We start from the raw sequence: 18,774 nt of genomic DNA on the forward strand, positions 1-18,774 counted from the left end.
AATCGTTAACCGTCCACATAGCCAAATTTATCAGCCTTGAAATGCTGCCGTATAGGGTTGTGGAAACGGAGGCTTTCAAAGCTATGATGGCGGCGGCGGCCCCGCGCTACTCAGTTCCCAGTCGCCACTACTTTTCCCGATGTGCCGTCCCAGCCCTGCACGACCACGTCTCCCGCAACATTGTACGCGCCCTCACCAATGCGGTTAGTGGCAAGGTCAACTTAACTACGGACACGTGGACAAGCACAGGCGGGCAGGGCCACTACATCTCCCTGACGGCACATTGGGTGAATTTAGTGGAGGCTGGGACAGAGTCAGAGCCTGGGACCGCTCACGTCCTACCCACCCCCAGAATTGCGGGCCCCAGCTCGGTGGTGGTATGTTCGGCGGTGTATGCTTCTTCCACTAAAGCACCCTCCTCCTCCTCCTCCTCCTCCTCAACCTCTGTCTCGCAATCTAGATGTGTCAGCAGCAGCAGGACGTCGCCAGCAGTCGGTGTCGCGCGGCGTGGCAGCACAGCGGTGGGCAAGCGTCAGCAGGCCATGCTGAAACTACTCAGCTTAGGAGATAGGAGGCACACGGCCCACGAACTGCTGCAGGGTTTGACAGAGCAGACCGACCGTTGGCTTGCGCCGCTGAGCCTCCAACCGGGCATGGTCGTGTGTGACAACGGCCGTAACCTGGTGGCGGCTCTGCAGCTCGGCAGCCTCACGCACGTGCCATGCCTGGCCCACGTCTTTAATTTGGTGGTTCAGCGCTTTCTGAAAAGCTACCCACGCTTGTCAGACCTGCTCGTAAAGGTGCGCCGGCTCTGCGCACATTTCCGCAAGTCCAAGACGGACGCTGCCACCCTGCGCACCCTGCAACATCGCTTTAATCTGCCAGTGCACCGACTGCTGTGCGACGTGCCCACACGGTGGAACTCTACGCTCCACATGTTGGCTAGGCTCTATGAGCAGCGTAGAGCTATAGTGGAATACCAACTCCAACATGGGCGGCGCAGTGGGAGTCAGCCTCCTCAATTCTTTTCAGAAGAGTGGGCCTGGTTGGCAGACATCTGCCAGGTCCTTCGAAACTTTGAGCAGTCTACCCAGGTGGTGAGCGGCGATGCTGCAATCATTAGCGTCACCATTCCTCTGCTATGCATCTTGAGAAGTTCCCTGCAAACCATAAAGGCAGCCGCTTTGCGCTCGGAAACAGAGCCGGGGGAAGACAGTATGTCGCTGGATAGTCAGAGCACCCTCCTGTCTATATCTCAGCGCGTTCAGGAAGAGGAGCATGAGGAGGATGAGGAGGAGGGGGAAGAGACAGCTTGGCCCACTGGTGACGGTACCCATGCTGCTTGCCTGTCATCATTTCAGCGTGTATGGCCTGAGGAGGAGGAGGAGGAGGAGGAGGATCCTGAAAGTGATCTTCCTAGTGCGGACAGCCATGTGTTGCGTACAGGTACCCTGGCACACATGGCTGACTTCATGTTAGGATGCCTTTCTTGTGACCCTCACGTTACACGCATTCTGGCCACTACGGATTACTGGGTGTACACACTGCTCGACCCACGCTATAAGGAGAACCTTCCCACTCTCATTCCCGAAGAGGAAAGGGGTTCGAGAGTGTTGCTATACCACAGGACCCTGGCGGACAAGCTGATGGTAAAATTCCCATCCGACAGCGCTAGTGGCAGAAGGCGCAGTTCCGAGGGCCAGGTACCAGGGGAGGTGCGTAGATCGAGCAGCATGTACAGCCCAGGCAGTGCAACAGTCTTTAAGGGCCTGGACAGCTTTATGGCTCCCCAGCAAGACTGTGTCACCGCTCCCCAGTCAAGGCTGAGTCGGCGGGAGCACTGTAAAAGGATGGTGAGGGAGTACGTAGCCGATTGCACGACCGTCCTCCGTGACGCCTCTGCCACCTACAACTACTGGGTGTCGAAGCTGGACACGTGGCCTGAACTAGCGCTGTATGCCCTGGAGGTGCTTGCTTGTCCTGCGGCTAGCGTCTTGTCGGAAAGGGTGTTTACTGCGGCTGGGGGAATCATCACAGATAAGCGTACCCGCCTGTCAACCGACAGTGCCGACAGGCTAACACTCATCAAGATGAACAAAGCCTGGATTTCCCCAGACTTCTCTTCTCCACCAGCGGACAGCAGCGATACGTAAGCAATACGTAGGCTGCACCCGCGGATGGAAGCTACGTTCTCTCTCACCATCCAAAACGGGGACATTTCTGCTTCATCAATCTGTGTCTAATATTCCTCCTCCTCCTCCTGCTCCTCCTCCTGAAACCTCACGTAATCACGCTGAACGGGCAATTTTTCTTAGGGCCACAAGGCTCACTCATCTAATTTTTCTAAACAATTTTTATATGTTTCAATGCTCTTAAAAGCGTTGAAACTTTAACTTGAACCAATTTTTCGTTAAACTGGGCTGCCTCCAGGCCTAGTTACCACTTAAGCCACATTAACCAAAGCGATTAATGGGTTTCACCTGCCATCTTGGTTGGGCATGGCCAATTTTTACTGAGGTACATTAGTACTGTTGGTACACCAATGTTTTGGGGCCCTCACCTACAGTGTAATCATAGCAATTTCTATGTTCTTCGCCTGCACTCATGGTACAGAAGTGTGTGTGGGGTTGGCCTACACTTTAGCTACATAAATTTAACTTGGGCCTTGGCTATACTGCAGCTACTGAAATGGAACTAAGACTGCACTCCCACTATAGTGCTGCTTCGGAATTGTTCCTGGGGCCTGTGTAGGCTGCTACAATGACTTAAATGGAACTAAGACTATGCTCCTCCTATACTGCTGCTTCGGAATTGTTCCTGGGGCCTGTGTAGGCTGCTACAATGACTTAAATGGAACTAAGACTATGCTCCTCCTATACTGCTGCTTCGGAATTGTTACTGGGGCCTGTGTAGGCTGCTACTATTACTGAAATGGAACTAAGACTGTGCTCCCCCTATAATGCTGCTAGTGATATGTTAGTGGGGCCTGTCGCTAATGCTACGGCTGAAATGTTACTAATTTTGGGCTCTGCCTATACCGCTGCTAATGGTATGTCTCTGGGGTGTGGAAACAGAGGCTTCCCAAAGACATGATGGTGGCGAGGCCATTTCCCACCAACGCTGTTACTGTTAAGGTGCATATAACCACGGACACGTGGAGAGGACACGTAGTGCCTCCAAAACATCCCCCGCCACGGCCCACTTAATCCTGGCCACATTCCGAAAACCAACTACATTAAACCGCGCTACTAGGTCCGCAGTCACCACCACATTACCACCAACGAGGTTACTGTTAAGGTACATATTATCAGTCAGACTGGGGCATGCAGTGTGGGCCGAAGCCCACCTGTATTAAGCACGACATTACTACCTCAGCTGTGTTGGGCAATGCAAAGGGATATTTTTATGTACCGCCGGTGGCTTCCTGGCACCCACCCATGCTGTGGGTCCACAGGGAATTATAAATGCATCTGTTTCCACTTCTAAAGAACCCCAGTCAGACTGGGGCATGCAGTGTGGGCCGAAGCCCACCTGCATTAAGCACGACATTACTACCTCAGCTGTGTTGGGCAATGCAATGGGATATTTTTATGTACCGCCGGTGGGTTCCAGGGAGCCACCCATGCTGTCGGTCGACAGGGACTTCACAATAGGGAGTTGTACCTGCCTGTGTCTATGAATTAAAAAGCCCGGTCTGACTGGGGCATGCAGAGACACCTTGACAGAATGAATAGTGTGTGGCACATAGGTTCCCCATTGCTATGCCCACGTGTGCAGCTCCTGATGGCAGTGGCACAGGATTCTATTTCTCATTGCTTCTGTACAGCATTGTGGGCTATCGCCCCGCCCCTTTTAAAGAGGGTCGCTGCCTAGCCGTGCCAACCTCTGCAGTGTGTGCCTGCGGTTCCTCCTCATGGCAGACGCACTTCTAAATAGACATGAGGGTGGTGTGGCATGAGGGCAGCTGAAGGCTGCGCAGGGACACTTTGGTGTGCGCTGTGGGGGGAGGGGGGGCGGTTGGGCAGCATGTAACCCAGGAGAAGTGGCAGTGGAGTGTCATGCAGGCAGTGATTGTGCTTTGTTGGAGGTAGTGTGGTGCTTAGCTAAGGTATGCATTGCTAATGAGGGTTTTTCAGAAGTAAAAGTTTTTGGGAGGGGGGGGGCCCCACTCTTGCCGCTATTGTGGCTTAATAGTGGGACCTGTGAACTTGAGATGCAGCCCAACATGTAGCCCCTCGCCTGCCCTATCCGTTGCTGTGTCGTTCCCATCACTTTCTTGAATTGCCCAGATTTTCACACAAGGAAACCTTAGCAAGCATCGGCGAAATACAAAAATGCTCGGGTCGCCCATTGACTTCAATGGGGTTCGTTACTCGAAACGAACCCTCGAGCATCGCGAAAAGTTTGTCCCGAGTAACGAGCACCCGAGCATTTTGGTGCTCGCTCATCTCTAGTAACCAGTGCATAAATATAGGACAAGGATTAGTTTTGTTGTGGGTTTTGGATACTTCTATTCTGCGAGATGTGACCACAATATGGTTTATGACAACGCCAGTCCGATAAATGCATGCCAACACTGGAAAAGTTTCTACTTTTGATTTTTGTCTTTATTTTTATTTTATTAGGAAGGATAAACGGTTTATTTTTCATTTTTGGAAAAAGGGTGCTTAGATTTAGTGTCAGTGTTGCGGTTTCATTATCATCGAGGACATAATAATTTTAGCTCTTTGTCATATTAGTAAAATTTATCACACTGTCACTATAGCATCCAGGTCTGAGGAATTGCAGTGTCATTTTAAGGCTATGCGCTCACAAAACAGATTTTACGCAGTGGAAAGTTCGCTATCAGAGTTGAAAATCGGAACCAAAATCTGCATGTAAGACTTGGATTTTGACATGGTTATGGATGCAGATTTTAGCCTCTAATTAAAAGAGGTGAAATTTGCTGAAAGTCCACAGCATAAACTGACATGAAGGTCGATTTACACTATGAATCTTTTATATAAGATTGCACAACCTTATTGTTTATACTGCAATGTCTGCTTTCATTATTAGGAGCTCTTTAGCTGGTTTCACATTGGTGTTGGAAACTCCAGCCGGAGGTTCCATTACAAGTGCGGCTGCAAATACCCCAAAATCGGGCAGGTGGACGGAAAGCCGGCGGACCTCATTGACTATGGACGGAACCGTTCAGCCATGTGGATTCATGAAGTAGGAAAGCAGAATCCCCAGCGCAGGTGTGAAAGCATCCTTAATTCAGGACAAAACATAAGACTAAGAAGAAACCGTACTTTGTTCAGCAATCAAGACGTGTATTTTCATACTTTAGCCAATAATGTACTATTTCAGATGAGAAAACCTACTTCTATCTTTGTGAAACCTTTTGCATGTTTTCACAGCAACAAATATCTCCTCTTTCTTCACTGGTTTGCCCTAAAACGACAAAAACAATGAAAAATCAAGTTTACACAATGTTGAAATTAATCTTAAAGGGGTTGTCCCGCGCCGAAACGGGTTTTTTTTTTTTTTTTAACCCCCCCCCCGTTCGGCGCGAGACAACCCCGATGCAGGGGTTAAAAAAACAACCCGCACAGCGCTTACCTGAATCCCGGCGGTCCGGCGTCTTCATACTTACCTGCTGAAGATGGCCGCCGGGATCCTCTGTCTCCGTGGACCGCAGGGCTTCTGTGCGGTCCATTGCCGATTCCAGCCTCCTGATTGGCTGGAATCGCCACGTGACGGGGCGGAGCTACACGGAGCCCCATAGAGAACAGGAGAAGACCTGGACTGCGCAAGCGCGGCTAATTTGGCCATCGGAGGCAAATATATGAAAACAATATATAGAAAAATCCTCTACTAGTCACTGCTAGACTGTATGCAATGTTTACAGTGCCGTGTGATTCTATATAGGTAGTACTGCAGTAGGAAATGACAACTCCACTCAAACAAGAAACACAAGCCTGTATGTTAGGTGATTACTGCACATAGCCATTAGCATTGCAAAACAGAATGTTCAATAATTTATATATGCATGTAAGTGTGCGAGTGAGAAATGTGTTAGGAAGTTTATTTCTATGATTGTCACTCATTAAAAGGAATCAAATCACTTTTTTTTTTACCATTTAAAGCCAGGCAGTGAAACATATTTCATTTTTGCAATCTGCTTTTATTTTCCAACTGTAGATTTTTCATTATATTGTCTGTACAATAATGTGCAGAAGCAGTGCTCAGCCAAGGAGCGCAGAAGATGAAAGACATAGCACGTTTACTTCTCTTTAAAATCGGAAGATGTCTAACAGTGCCATCAGCTCAGAACTGGCAGAAACCAGTGGGACCCAGGTACATCCATCTACTGTTCGGAGAAGTCTGGCCAGAAGTAGTCTTCATAGAAGAATGGCAACCAAAAAGCCATACTTTCTACGCAGAAACAAGCGACCGACTCAACCATACACAGAAAAATGGCAGCAGCTGCTCTGAACTGATGAGTTAAAATTTGAAGTATTTGGCTGTAATAGTACAAAATGTATTCACCAAAGAGCAGTACAATAATGAGTGTCTGCAGGCAAAAGGGAAGCATGGTGAAAGTTTCTTGCAAGTGTGGTGCTTCATTTCAGCAAGTGCATTTGGAGAATTAGTCAGGATTAATGGTGTCTTCAAAGCTGAGAAATGCAGGCAGAAACTTATCCATAATACAATACCATTTGGGAGGTGTCTGATTAGCTTCAAATGTATTCTGTAACAAGACAACGTCCCCAAACATACAGCCTATGCAATTAAGAACTATCTTCAGAGTTATGGACAACAAGGAGTTCTAGAGATGAGGATATAGCCCGTAGTGCTCCAATTTCAATATCATTGAGTCTTTCTGTGATCATATGAAGAGACAAAAGGATTTGAGCAAGCCTACATCCGTAGAACATCTGTACTTAGTTCTCCAAGATGTTTGGAAAAACCTTCCTGCTGAATTCCTAAAAGAACTGTGTGCAAGTGTACCTAGAAAATTGATGCTGTTTTGAAGGCAAAGGATGGTCCCACCAAGTATTGATTTGACTTCGTGTTCTCTTTTGTTCTTTCACTTTTACATCTGACTTTGCAGCACTATTCTCACACCTGCCTAAAACCTCTCACAGTACCTTTTGTCACACTGCTAGAGATTGCACTATGCCCCTGTTACATTGTATTCTAATGTAAAGGGGGTTGTGACTTTCAAGTTACTGTTCTGGATCAGTCTTCCTGAACAGAGTCTGGGGTATTTTGTACTCTTCCTCATTAGGACTGAGAGTGTGCGCACACTAGAAAGAACCACACAGACACGTTGTTCAGGTTTGTGATGCTTCCTGAGTTCCTGCTTGATTCTGAGCAATCAGCTTCTTTTATATGCAAACATAACACACGCCCTTTATGGGCGTAGTACATTGTTGTGTAAGCATGTGATAGGGTGAGCTGTATAAGGTCTCCTCCCATCCGGGTCTCTGCATTCTGCTATCGTCACCTCTGTTTACGTAGTCTTGGGTGTAGGGCAGGATGAAGAGACATCTTTCCTTCTTTGATGGAGAGGGTCAGAGGCGGAGGGAATTAGTATGCGTCACATGACGCAAGTGTGTTATATGCAGTCAGACTAGATACATTTAAAGGTTTATGTTGTGCAAGTAACTAGTCTCATGAGTGAAGGCACTGCGGCGTAATGTGCTTATACAGTGAAATAGATACTTTAGCGCTAGTCTAATCCTACTTTCCACTACATTACCACAACCCAACAACGGCAAAAGCTCCATTAGATTTGGATTGTTGAGTTGTGGCAACTTATCACAACGCGATTGCATTCACTTATGTTAGGATGTGATGTAGCAGAACCACAACACGGTCTTTGACAACACACGGTGTGCGATGAGGCCAAAACTGTTGTGTAGCTCTAGCTTAAAAATATCTCTCCTCTATTTTTGAGTTGAAAGTTAAATGTTTCTCAGCAGGTACAAAAGGTTGGGGCCATTGTCCTATAGGCGTGTTCTCATTGGGGTACAATTACCGCATCTTAACCCTTTGTAATCCAATTTTGTATTCAGGGTTTCCTAGGGGGTTTTCTCTTTCTGCCATTATACAACAGCACCATCTGCTGGCTAGAGCCAGTACTGCAGTATGGGGCATGCTGGAGCAGCCCCCGACAACAGAGCGGCCAGTAATATGCAGAAAGAATACCCTGGCGGATGTATTCTGACATCTGAGCTATACAGCCTTCAATCAGAATGTCTTTAGACGTCAGACAGTGGATTGGAAAGGGTTAAGAGGCTGGCTCTAGAAAACCATGTTTACTGCGATTTTGAATGTTCCTGTTTTTATTAATCAGAACTTGTTTATATACGGTACCATAAACGTAGCAACCTCTAGTATGTACAAAGTTTTACTAATTGCTTGAAGGTAACAAGGAATGAATAAATGAATAAGAGCGCTTTATGATATGAACCATCGTGGTAGGTATATATTTTTTCTTTGGAGTAGTCTGCATGATCAAATTATTCTCAGTGAAAGTGACATTTTTATGTTAGATCATAAAATGTTTACCCACAATTATTCTAAAAACAGGCAAATGTTCAACAAAGAGCAGAAATATTTCATTATACGATCTGCTCATAATTAAAACCATTCTGGCATTTTTGAAAACTCTCTTACACATTCAACACACGAATATAATAAGTGCACGAGGGAGTTTCCTGATTAGTCGCATACCAGACTTACTTTTAACCATTCAGCTTTTAAATAAACTGACATTATTAAAATGTAGCAACTCTCTTTCATCATTTTATAAAGAAAGAAGACTCCAATTTAATCTGTTATAATAAGTCAGAAAAATGATGCAGATGTTCTAGGCGCCATAAAACTAGGCAAATATTTCAAGGGACCCTCGGGGGCCTGGAGAAACAGAGCTGGCCAAACTACGTCTCTGACCACCTGATGCACATAATATGCATGAGTAGTCTAAGACACTACATGCTGATCTGACTGGTCAGCGCTGCTCACATGGACAGCACTGGTTAATCAAAGCAGGTGTAGTGTCTTATGCTAATAAGGCAAGCTAATATACAGCGTGCATCAGGCAATCCAAGAAGCTGCAGTGGCCATCTTTGTTTTTCCAGGCCTGGAGGGTCATTTTAATCTCCCTTAGGCCGAATGCACATGGCCGGGTCAGATTCCGCATACCGGATACCCCTACGCCCCCTTCGGGATTCTGTCTTGCAGATGTGTCGGCTGGCATGTGTGCAGTACAGATGACGTGCCATCGCCAGGCGATGACACGGATCGGACGCTTTCCATTGACTGCAATGGAAGCCGTTCGCGCGGTAACCGCGGCTAAATAGACCATGCTGCGATTTTCTCCAGAAGAAAATCGCTATTGATTTCCGCTCGTGGACAAGGAAAAGCGATTTTCTATAGAATGTCTATGGATGGTATTTGCTGCAGAATCTGGCGTCAGATGCCCGCTCCAGATTCCCCAAAGCAAATGCGCTCGTGTACACTTGGACTTACTGAAAAAATAAAGACATTCATGAAAGACCACAAACTCATGGTTATACATATTTTTTTATCATCCTAACAATACAAAAGCAATCAAAACCTAATTAAAAATAAGAACAGGTGGCTTTGAGCCACAGAGACACGAATCATTATGAATTGATAACAGATAGCAACCAGTACTAAAACTGCTAAGTACAGCTGGCTCACCCAAACACAAAATTATTTTCCAAGACAAGTCTTTTGCCTTTCAAGAGAAAGCCATCAGATCACCAGTGGAAAGGTTTGGTAACAATCATACTTCTAAAAGGCTCAGCCAACAGATAGCGGTACCAAGAATGGAAAGAAACACCACAACAGTTGCTGTTCAAATGTGGCAGAAAACCTTTAGCCACCAAGTTGTACATGCTGTACACGTCTGGTTGTGTTTGGCACTGCAGCTAACTGCCTTTGACTTAAAAGCGTTGAGCTCTGATATCAGGCACAGCCCCACATGTGTGAACGTCATTGTGTTGTGCACTGCCAAGAAAAGGCAATTTAATTTTTTGCCCCCTAGTTTAGCTGCTCGATGGGAGTCAAAAGGTGATACATTAACGGTCTACCAGAAGAAACTCTGCTAAAGGGAATGCGTCATCAGGAAATTACCTTATGGAAATATTATGTTAAACAGAATTTTTAAGAATCGTTGGAGATTTTTTTAAATTTTCAATCTCATAGTAGTAAATTTCTCATCTCCTCCTGCTCTATAACCTGCAGATCAGACACCATATTCAACATGACCAGGTTTTAAATTGCTTCAGAAAAGTTGCCTCCGTTTCCATTTAACACTATGCACTACTGCTTCCTCGTAACATGAAAAAAAATGCACAAGATCGGATTTCAAAACTCTGTTATCTAAAATTTATTCATTCATAATATGTGCAGCATGTGGCATCCATCGTGCCATAAAAACAGTGTGACAACACTAATTAGACGTGTAATCGTTAAAATAGTTATGTTAACTTCATAATGGGCGAGCTCAGCAGGAAGAGTCAGACTAAAAGAGAAAACATTTGTTCTGCAGATACAAAAGCTTTGTGTGTTTTCTGCCAATAAACGGGAACCTCTGCGAGAAGATAATGACTCCTTGACATGCCATGAGTTTTAATTCCTAGGTTTTGGTAATTTATTTGTAAAAACAGATGCTTGTTTAGATACAAAGGAATGTGACACTTGAGTCATTTTATTGTGCAGTAGAAGAAAAGAGAAGAGAGTAAAAAGCTAAGACAATTACAAAAAGTAATTCGATGTTGGGTAGACATTGCCTCAATTGTCTACCACCACATCAAATGCAGTACTCAACTAGGGGTAACTGAGGAAGCAACCATGGCCTTATTTTATTTAGTTTTTATCCCAATATACTATAGAGCTAATGTTTTGACTTTTGGAGACCACCAAATTGGTGTAGTAAGTTTAATATGCCAAGCAAGTCCCCCTGGGAAAAACGGTATGCAAATATGCTATCATCCAGGATGGCTTCCTTTTCTCCTATAGAGATGTGTCCATCTTTAAAGGAGTTTTTCTGGGACGAAGCTATTAATGACCTATCTTCAGGACAGATTATCAATAGTTGATTGGCAGTGATTCCATAACCAACAAGCAGAAGAATAAAGCAACAGCCACACTCACATGAGTGCTGGCCACTTCAGATCATGCCCGACACAGTGCCATACACTGTATAGCAGCTCAATTCTATTCACTTGAATTTGACTCAGCTGCTCTCATATTAGCAATGAACATGAAGTCATAGACTTAAAAAGAGGTGGCGGTGCTCACCCAAGCACTGCAGCCTCTTCAATCAGCCAATAGGCAGGGATCCCAAATGGTGAAGATTGACAATCAACTCTTGGTGACCTATACTGAGGATAGGTCAGCAATAGTGTAGTCCTGCAAAACCCCTTAAACTTGGCTTGAATTTCAAGAAGGACTCAAATATCTCCCGATATATTTTTATACCATAGAGTTAAAAAACATATACTGTATGTTAAACTTATACTTTTTTGTTCAACGTGAGATTATGGGTTATGAATGACCAATCGATGACATTTTTCACTGCTATCCAGTAAAAAAAATTTATGTCAAATATATACTTTTTTGCACATTTTTTTAAATCTTGTGCCATACATCTTTAGATGAGTTGAAGGCCAAATTAAGTGCAGACATACCATATCTATACAGTATTTGGAACCATCTAAAACCAACTTTCTTGCTACATATCTTCTTGACACCAAATACCTTGTTTCTGAGAATGATGCACACTTTACTTCTTATATAATGCGAATAATGTTCAATATTATTTCTCCATCCTATGCTATTCAACAAGTGGGTGTCAATTATTCTTTATTTGAACAGCTCAGTGCCCTTAGACTATGAATGAAGCAGCTCTCTCGCAGGAAGATCCAAAACACCGATCAGCATCTCAAATAAATCCATCCGATCAACGTGTAAGTCAATCCTTCTTCCTGCAAGTTTTTGAAGCTTAGGAACCTTTTTCTGCCACAATCATCATTTCAAAGATTAAACAAGCATTGCTAATAATATACAGTCTGCAAACATTTGGAAGGGAATGTATTTAGAAGGGAAAGTGCTATGTTAATAGACAGGGGATCAGGGAATCGAAACTTCTACATTTGTCACCAATAGCCTAGTGGTCTACGATGTGCATTCTAGACTATCACCTTTTGCTATTTGTATACTTGGTATCTTAAGCTACTTCTCAGCTTGAGGCTAAAGCTCATTAACACTTACTCCATCATAGCATAGAGCTGGACACACCAAGACTCTTACTAATATAAGGACACACAAAAACAAGTAATTTACCTCTCATAAAATGAATGGTGATTTTGTGAAATACTTAGGCCTACTTTGTATATTTGTACTAAGTCAATTATTTTCAAGTTGATACTTACACAGACTGGTAAGGTGTTGGTGAAAGTGGTGGCACATTCTGCAGCTTTTCGAGAGTTAGGATCTTCTGTACAGAACTCTGGAACTAGTGTAAGTTCCAGGGCATCAACCTTCTGCCATATATACAGGGCGATCTGTAAAAAAACAAGATGGGTTTATATACCTCACATTAAATGTTATAATAAATCTGTATAGTCATCCCCTCTTAGCAGTGGCTGCTGGAAGCCAGTATTTTCTTATTTAACTATGACTATACTGGAGACTTGGACTTAATAACTACACAGTAAGTATATTTCATATCACTGATTTTTCCTCTAAAGTGATGAAAGGACTTTAGGGAAAATAGGACTAAACTATTGATGTGCTATCCTAATCCCCCCAGGGATCAGCTCTTCAACTCTTCGCTACGCTGTATGGAGCAACTGTGATGATGGAAAGACATAGGTTCATAGACACTGCAGTGATGAGAGATGTTACTACAGGTATAGGAATTGTGTATCTGCAATACTATCCCAGCCACTGCAGTGTGTACAGATCTGTGTGCTTTTGGTAACACCCTAGCTCCATACACTAGTGCAAAAGCATGGCGATCTGCTGATTAGCAGGGTCCCAGGTGACGGAACCCTTTCAGCTCCAGTTCAGAGCTTCCACTTTCAGTCCTATTAAAATATTCAGGGAAGCTAATATATTAATACCACCTGCCTCTAATGCCACTCCTGCGAAATCCTATGTTTCCACAAGGAATGAAGTCGCCCCAATCCTTTGGGAATTGGTCAAAATCAGATCTCACAAAATTATACCAATTGCTTTCAATAAATGGACCCGCCCCTTTTTCTACCCTACAGCAAAATTATAAGTTACCGCCTTCGGAAGTGTATCGGTACCTACCGCTAAAAGATTTTATTTCCTCTCTCCAAAGAATACACGTTCTCCATTGACCTTAACCCCAATTAACATACGTAACGTGTTAGTAAAAGGGCCTCGGAAAAACACTATCCGAAGAAGACTGGACCCAGATATGGGATTCTGCTAACAGCAGCACCAAAAATATATTTATGCTAGAAACTTCATTTAAAATCTTGTTCCGCTGGTACTTTACCCCAGACCGAGTGGCCCATGGAATACGCAGACGCTCTCCCAACTGTTTCCGCGGATGTTCGACTTCGGGAGATATGCTCCACATCTGGTGGTCCTGTCCTCGGGTTAGGGGGCTATGGATTCGAGTTTACTCCCTAATATATTCAGTCACAGGCCACAACATAAGCAAAAACCCTTGGGAAGCGTTGTTAAACAAACAAATAAGTAATGTCCCACTGACTCTAGGAAACTAATTTCCTTCCTTTTTCTGGCCACAAAACAAGTTATTGCCCGTTCGTGGCGCAAGGCTTCCTTGGACTCTACCGAGGTCAAGCGCAGGGTGGATTGTTATCTAATAAATGAAAAACTGACCTTTATTCTAGCTGATAGGCATGGAAAATTCTTGAAAATATGGACTCCTTGGCTAGTATATACTCTCCCCCCACAAAGTAGTAGATCCCTAGCCTCCCTGTAAAAGCAGCAATACCATAAAATGCCCACTAAACTGCCAAAATATAGCACAAAACTGTCTCTTGCAGCGTCCACCCCATGTGAAAAGCTCCTCCTGTCTCAGAAGTTACTCTTACCCTCATCCCCATCTACACCATAATCTTCGCTATTCCCCCTTAACTAAAGTTAGGCCTTGGCCAGGCCGTTAGTATTCTGATTGTTTTTTATAGTAGTCCAGCTTCAAGATTGGATCAGGGCATTAAGGAGAAGATTATTCTTAATTTGAATTTCAGCCATGTTTTCTTCTCTCTTTCCCTCAATCTACATAACTGTGAACTGCTTTTGTTGTGTATTAATGAGACTATGAAGTATTCCAATCAAATGTTTATTGCATTATTGTAAAATTTGAAAATTTCAAATAAAAATTACAGTAAAAAAAACAGAGGGGAGAGAATTGCATAGAGAAATGTATAGGGATGAGCGAGTATACTCGCTAAAGCACTACTCGTTCGAGTAATGTGCTTTAGACGAGTATCTCCCTGCTCGTCCCTGAAGATTCGGGGGCCGCTGCGGAGAGGCGGGGGAGAGCGGGGAGGAACGGAGGGGAGATCTCTCTCTCCCTCTCTCCCGCCCGCTCTCCCCTGCTCCCCGCCGCGACCCACCTGTCAGCTGCGGCAGCTCCCGAATCTTCAGGGACGAGCAGGGAGATAATCGTCTAAAGCACATTACTCGAGCGAGTAGTGCCTTAGCGAGTATACTCGCTCATCCCTAAAAATGTACAAAGAGGATTCATATTTGGCTTCCTTTTCTGTGAGTTATGTCTTTGTACATTTTTTTCTCTCACCTGTGATTTTAATCTAGTTAATAGTGAGCTAGCGCAGGTTCTGCGGCACACCAGCTTATATGTCTTGGCCAAAATGCTGGGTGGCTCTGCACAGGACTGACAGGAGCTGCTGTTGATGCCGAGCACCAGACTGAGAGCTCTGGTTGCCCCCCCCCCCCCCCCCGCTGCGGCGCTGTGCTGGCCAGCTCTGCACAGCACTGACAGGAGCAGCGGTTGGTTCCGAGCACCCGACTGAAAGCTCTGGTTGTCCCCTGGCTGCGCGGCTGTTGTGGGCGGCTCTGCACAGGACTGACAGGAGCGGATGGTATTTACTGGACAGCAAGAAAACTTTCTCGACGCTACCGGCGGCATTCTGCACTGCTTCCACCGGTATGTTTACAGCGCTCAGGTTTTGAAGGAGACGACCTGCTTGTGGATACAGCCGGTCCGCAATGTGTCGGCAAGCCAATCTGAAGTTGGTGGTGTGCAGTGTGCACCCACTAGAGATGAGCGAGCGTACTCGCTAAGGCAAACTACTCGAGCGAGTAGTGCCTTATGAGAGTACCTGCCCGCTCGTCTCTAAAGAGTCAGGTGCCGGCGGGGGGCGGGTGAGAGCGGGGAGGAACAGGGTGGGGGGGGAGACGAGCGGGCAGGTACTCGCATAAAGCACTACTCGCTCGAGTAGTTTGCCTTAGCGAGTACGCTCGCTCATCTCTAGCATCCACCCATTCTGGTGGACAGCCAATCTCAAGTTGCTGGCGTAGTTGTGGGAGTGCAGTTTGTCCCAACCCATTATAGCGATGGAGACATAATGCATTAGTACTTTGGCACTCTGCATGCTATCAAGGAACATGGTAATTGAGCCTGTCCTGCAATGTATCAGGGGATGCATATTTAGCTTCCTTTTCTGTGAGTTACATAAAGTATAACTTAAAAGTTTGTCTCAACCCCTTTAAAGTACCAAACTAGGCTTTGTCATTCAACGGATGAGCCCAAAAATGGCCTGGTCCTCAAGTAAATAGGGGAAAAAGTAGAAACGGGCTAGCATTATTTTCTTTTACATATAGTGCAGCATAGTACAAGAAAACAATTTTCTGAGGAAAGTAAATGCCTTCGGATGTAAAGTCGATGACAACAATATCTTGTTGGAAGACTGTGATAAATCAATATAATTACACTCATAGGAAGTTTAGAAGCACTGGCTACAGAAGCACGTTAATTAAGACACAAACAAAATTGCTAAAACCAGAGGTAAGAGTAGTGCAGGTCACACTAGCCACAACAACCGGGGTAATACCACTGGAACATCTTCCTTTCTGCAAATACAGCTCATGAAAGCATGTAGGCAATATGATACTACAAGGATCAACGTAACTCCGCACGCAATCCAGTCAAATTTTCTTGCAAACAGTAAATAACACATAGGCTAATCTGAACAAAGTTCACAGCTGCTGTACTACAGATTTTTGTACAAATGCATTGAATTCTTACAAATACCATCACAATCCTTCATTGTTTGTACACAGCAAACCTACTTTTTCACCATTCCTTCCCCAACCAGCCCTTCTCATTTTTCTTTTTCTTCCCTCTAAACTCACCAAAAAAGAAAATAAAATAAAAAATGGGTAAAAAACAAAAACAGACAGGCGCTCCTATATTCTTCCAAACTTCAGTACACAATTTATTTATTTATTTATTTTTTTTAAAAGGGCCACGAAAACCCATTTTTCTATCCCTGACCCCCTCACCTGATTGCCTGTCACACTCTGAAGGTGTCCTATGTGTATTCCAGTTACTTCCATGCAGCCCAGCTCCCTGTTTGGTACTTCTTGAAGCTGAGCTTTTCTTCCTTCAGTTTCACATCTATCTCATGAAGCATCAGCACAGCATTAGCTGAGGAAATACTATTCTACCTGCTAGGGGGACAGTTTAATTATCATTAGCTCCTATATCCTTCTAAATAAGCTATAGAACATAAGTATATAGTCAGGAGGATAAGCTGTGATCTCCTCTATTATAACTGTGTGGCAGGAGCTGTGTGATCCTCATCAGTTACTGTGATAGGAATGTCAGTGTACCCCTTTAGACATTTTCTTCGGTAGGGACCATGTAACAGAATCTCACAAACTGAGAAATTTACTAGAAAATGAATCCATAACACTAAGTAGATTTGAGCTATCAGAATTGAGATTACGTGACCAATTATAGACAAATTCCATGGGTTTTAGACAGAAAGAAATACTAGCCGACTTATATATACTGGGGGGATAACTAAATAATGAATGGATTTTTTTTTTTAAATCCCCCGAGTGGCCCTTTTAGGTATCCTTTAGCCTGGCCAACACGCCCCAATTTTTTTATATTCATACAATTTAGCCCTACTATATTTGACATTCCAACAAGGTGAATCATGCAAAGAGAATAAGAGAGAAGTGCTTCATGTGTAATCCCTAACAGAAACAACGGTAAATACTACAAGCATGGCTGCACGCCTGAAGAGGCTGTGATCAGTACAGTACCACCTGTAACAAGCTGGTGGCTCCGCTTGGCGGCATTTGGGGCAATAAGCAGGAACAGAACTTTGAGCTCAGGAGGCACACACCAGGGAGCCAGGAGAGACAGTCAGAGAAACCAGGCGACGCGTTTCACCACTGGACCAACGGCTTCTTCAGGCCATACAGGCTAAACAATACACAGTGGCGTTTATCGAACATGCATGATTATCCACAGGCTGATAGGTCAAATGTCACAGGCGCTGTAACTACTTACTCAGTAGCTAAGACACTTATTACTTTTACTACCGTGTTTCCCCGAAAATAAGGCACCCCCTGAAATTTGCAGAAGTCCCAAATATAAGGCACCCCCCGATAGTAAGGCATAGTAAAGTGTGCAGGCAAGTCAAGAGGCCTGTCCCCTGCTGCCATCCCATTGTCTCCTACCTCCAGATGTATAGGTAGATCTGCAGACAGTCTGCGGTTATCCTGTCCCTGCTGTGCTGTACGAGTGTGCTGTTGTGAGCTCCCCTTGCTGGCTGGAAAAGTCCATACTGTACGTTCTGTTCCTGCTGTACATGTCTACTGTGATGAGCTCCCCCTGGTGGCCAGAAGCTGCAATACCATCCCTGCTTACAAGTGGTACAGGAACTTCTGTCTGCAGACGGGTACGTTACTTTACGGCCCTTATTTTTTTATGGCTCTGTGTGTGAGTCAGGCAACCTGTGTGTGATTCTTAAGGCTGGGTTCTCACAGAGCAAATTTCCAGCGTAAATCTCGCAGTTTGGCCACAGCGATAAACAGCGAGATTTCCGCCGGGAAAGCGCTGCTTCAAAACCCACGGCACTCAGCCGCTTGTTTTGAAGCGACTTGGCTGCACGCTTTTCCGTTTCTGTGGCTGGTGAATCCGCACCACAACACCGGCTTCTCCCAGCTTTGCCGTGACAGATTTGCTGTCCCATGTGGACGAGATTTCTGAGAAATTTCATCCACAAAGCTGGCCAATTGAGGGATTAGCGGCCACAGACGGATTTGCTGCGGCAAAATAAGACACCCCCTGAAAATAAGACATAGCACATATTTGGGAGCAAAAATTAATATAAGACGCGTCTTATTTTTGGGGAAACAGGGTATCTTAAATACTAAGCAGGGGCTGACAATATCTGTGACCTTTGACCTGTCAGCCCCTGGGTAATTTTGCACATTTTATATCAGCCACTGTGTATTGTTCTTCTATCACCTAAGGAAGCCTAGGTCTGACAGTAAAATAGTTAATGAATAAATAAAAGTTATAGTTACCTCTTCTGGCTCAGAGTTCTGTTTCAACAAAGGGAATTGTTCCGTACTTCTGGTCCACTCCCTTAGGCTAACTTCCCACGGGCGAGCGTTACATGGGGTCGTGAATCCTGCCCATTTTTGCATATTGTTGTAATTTGACAAAAAACTAAGCTAAAAAAATTAACATTTTGAAAAAATTTT

The 18,774-nt window shown here is 44.7% G+C and overlaps 1 protein-coding gene across 1 annotated transcript in view; it reads right to left on the reverse strand.

Moving 5' to 3' along the window:
- Positions 1-18,774, reverse strand: part of B3GLCT (beta 3-glucosyltransferase) — a 393,556-nt gene that overhangs the window by 61,556 nt on the left and 313,226 nt on the right. The window contains exons 9-10 of the mRNA XM_066583040.1: positions 12,456-12,587; positions 5,364-5,433 (exon numbers count right to left, since the gene is read on the reverse strand). Of these exons, the coding sequence (XP_066439137.1) occupies positions 5,364-5,433; positions 12,456-12,587 (202 nt within the window). The remainder of the gene's footprint in view (positions 1-5,363; positions 5,434-12,455; positions 12,588-18,774) is intronic.

The sequence above is a fragment of the Eleutherodactylus coqui genome, chromosome 1 (assembly GCF_035609145.1).
Source record: "Eleutherodactylus coqui strain aEleCoq1 chromosome 1, aEleCoq1.hap1, whole genome shotgun sequence".
Lineage (NCBI taxonomy): Eukaryota > Metazoa > Chordata > Amphibia > Anura > Eleutherodactylidae > Eleutherodactylus > Eleutherodactylus coqui.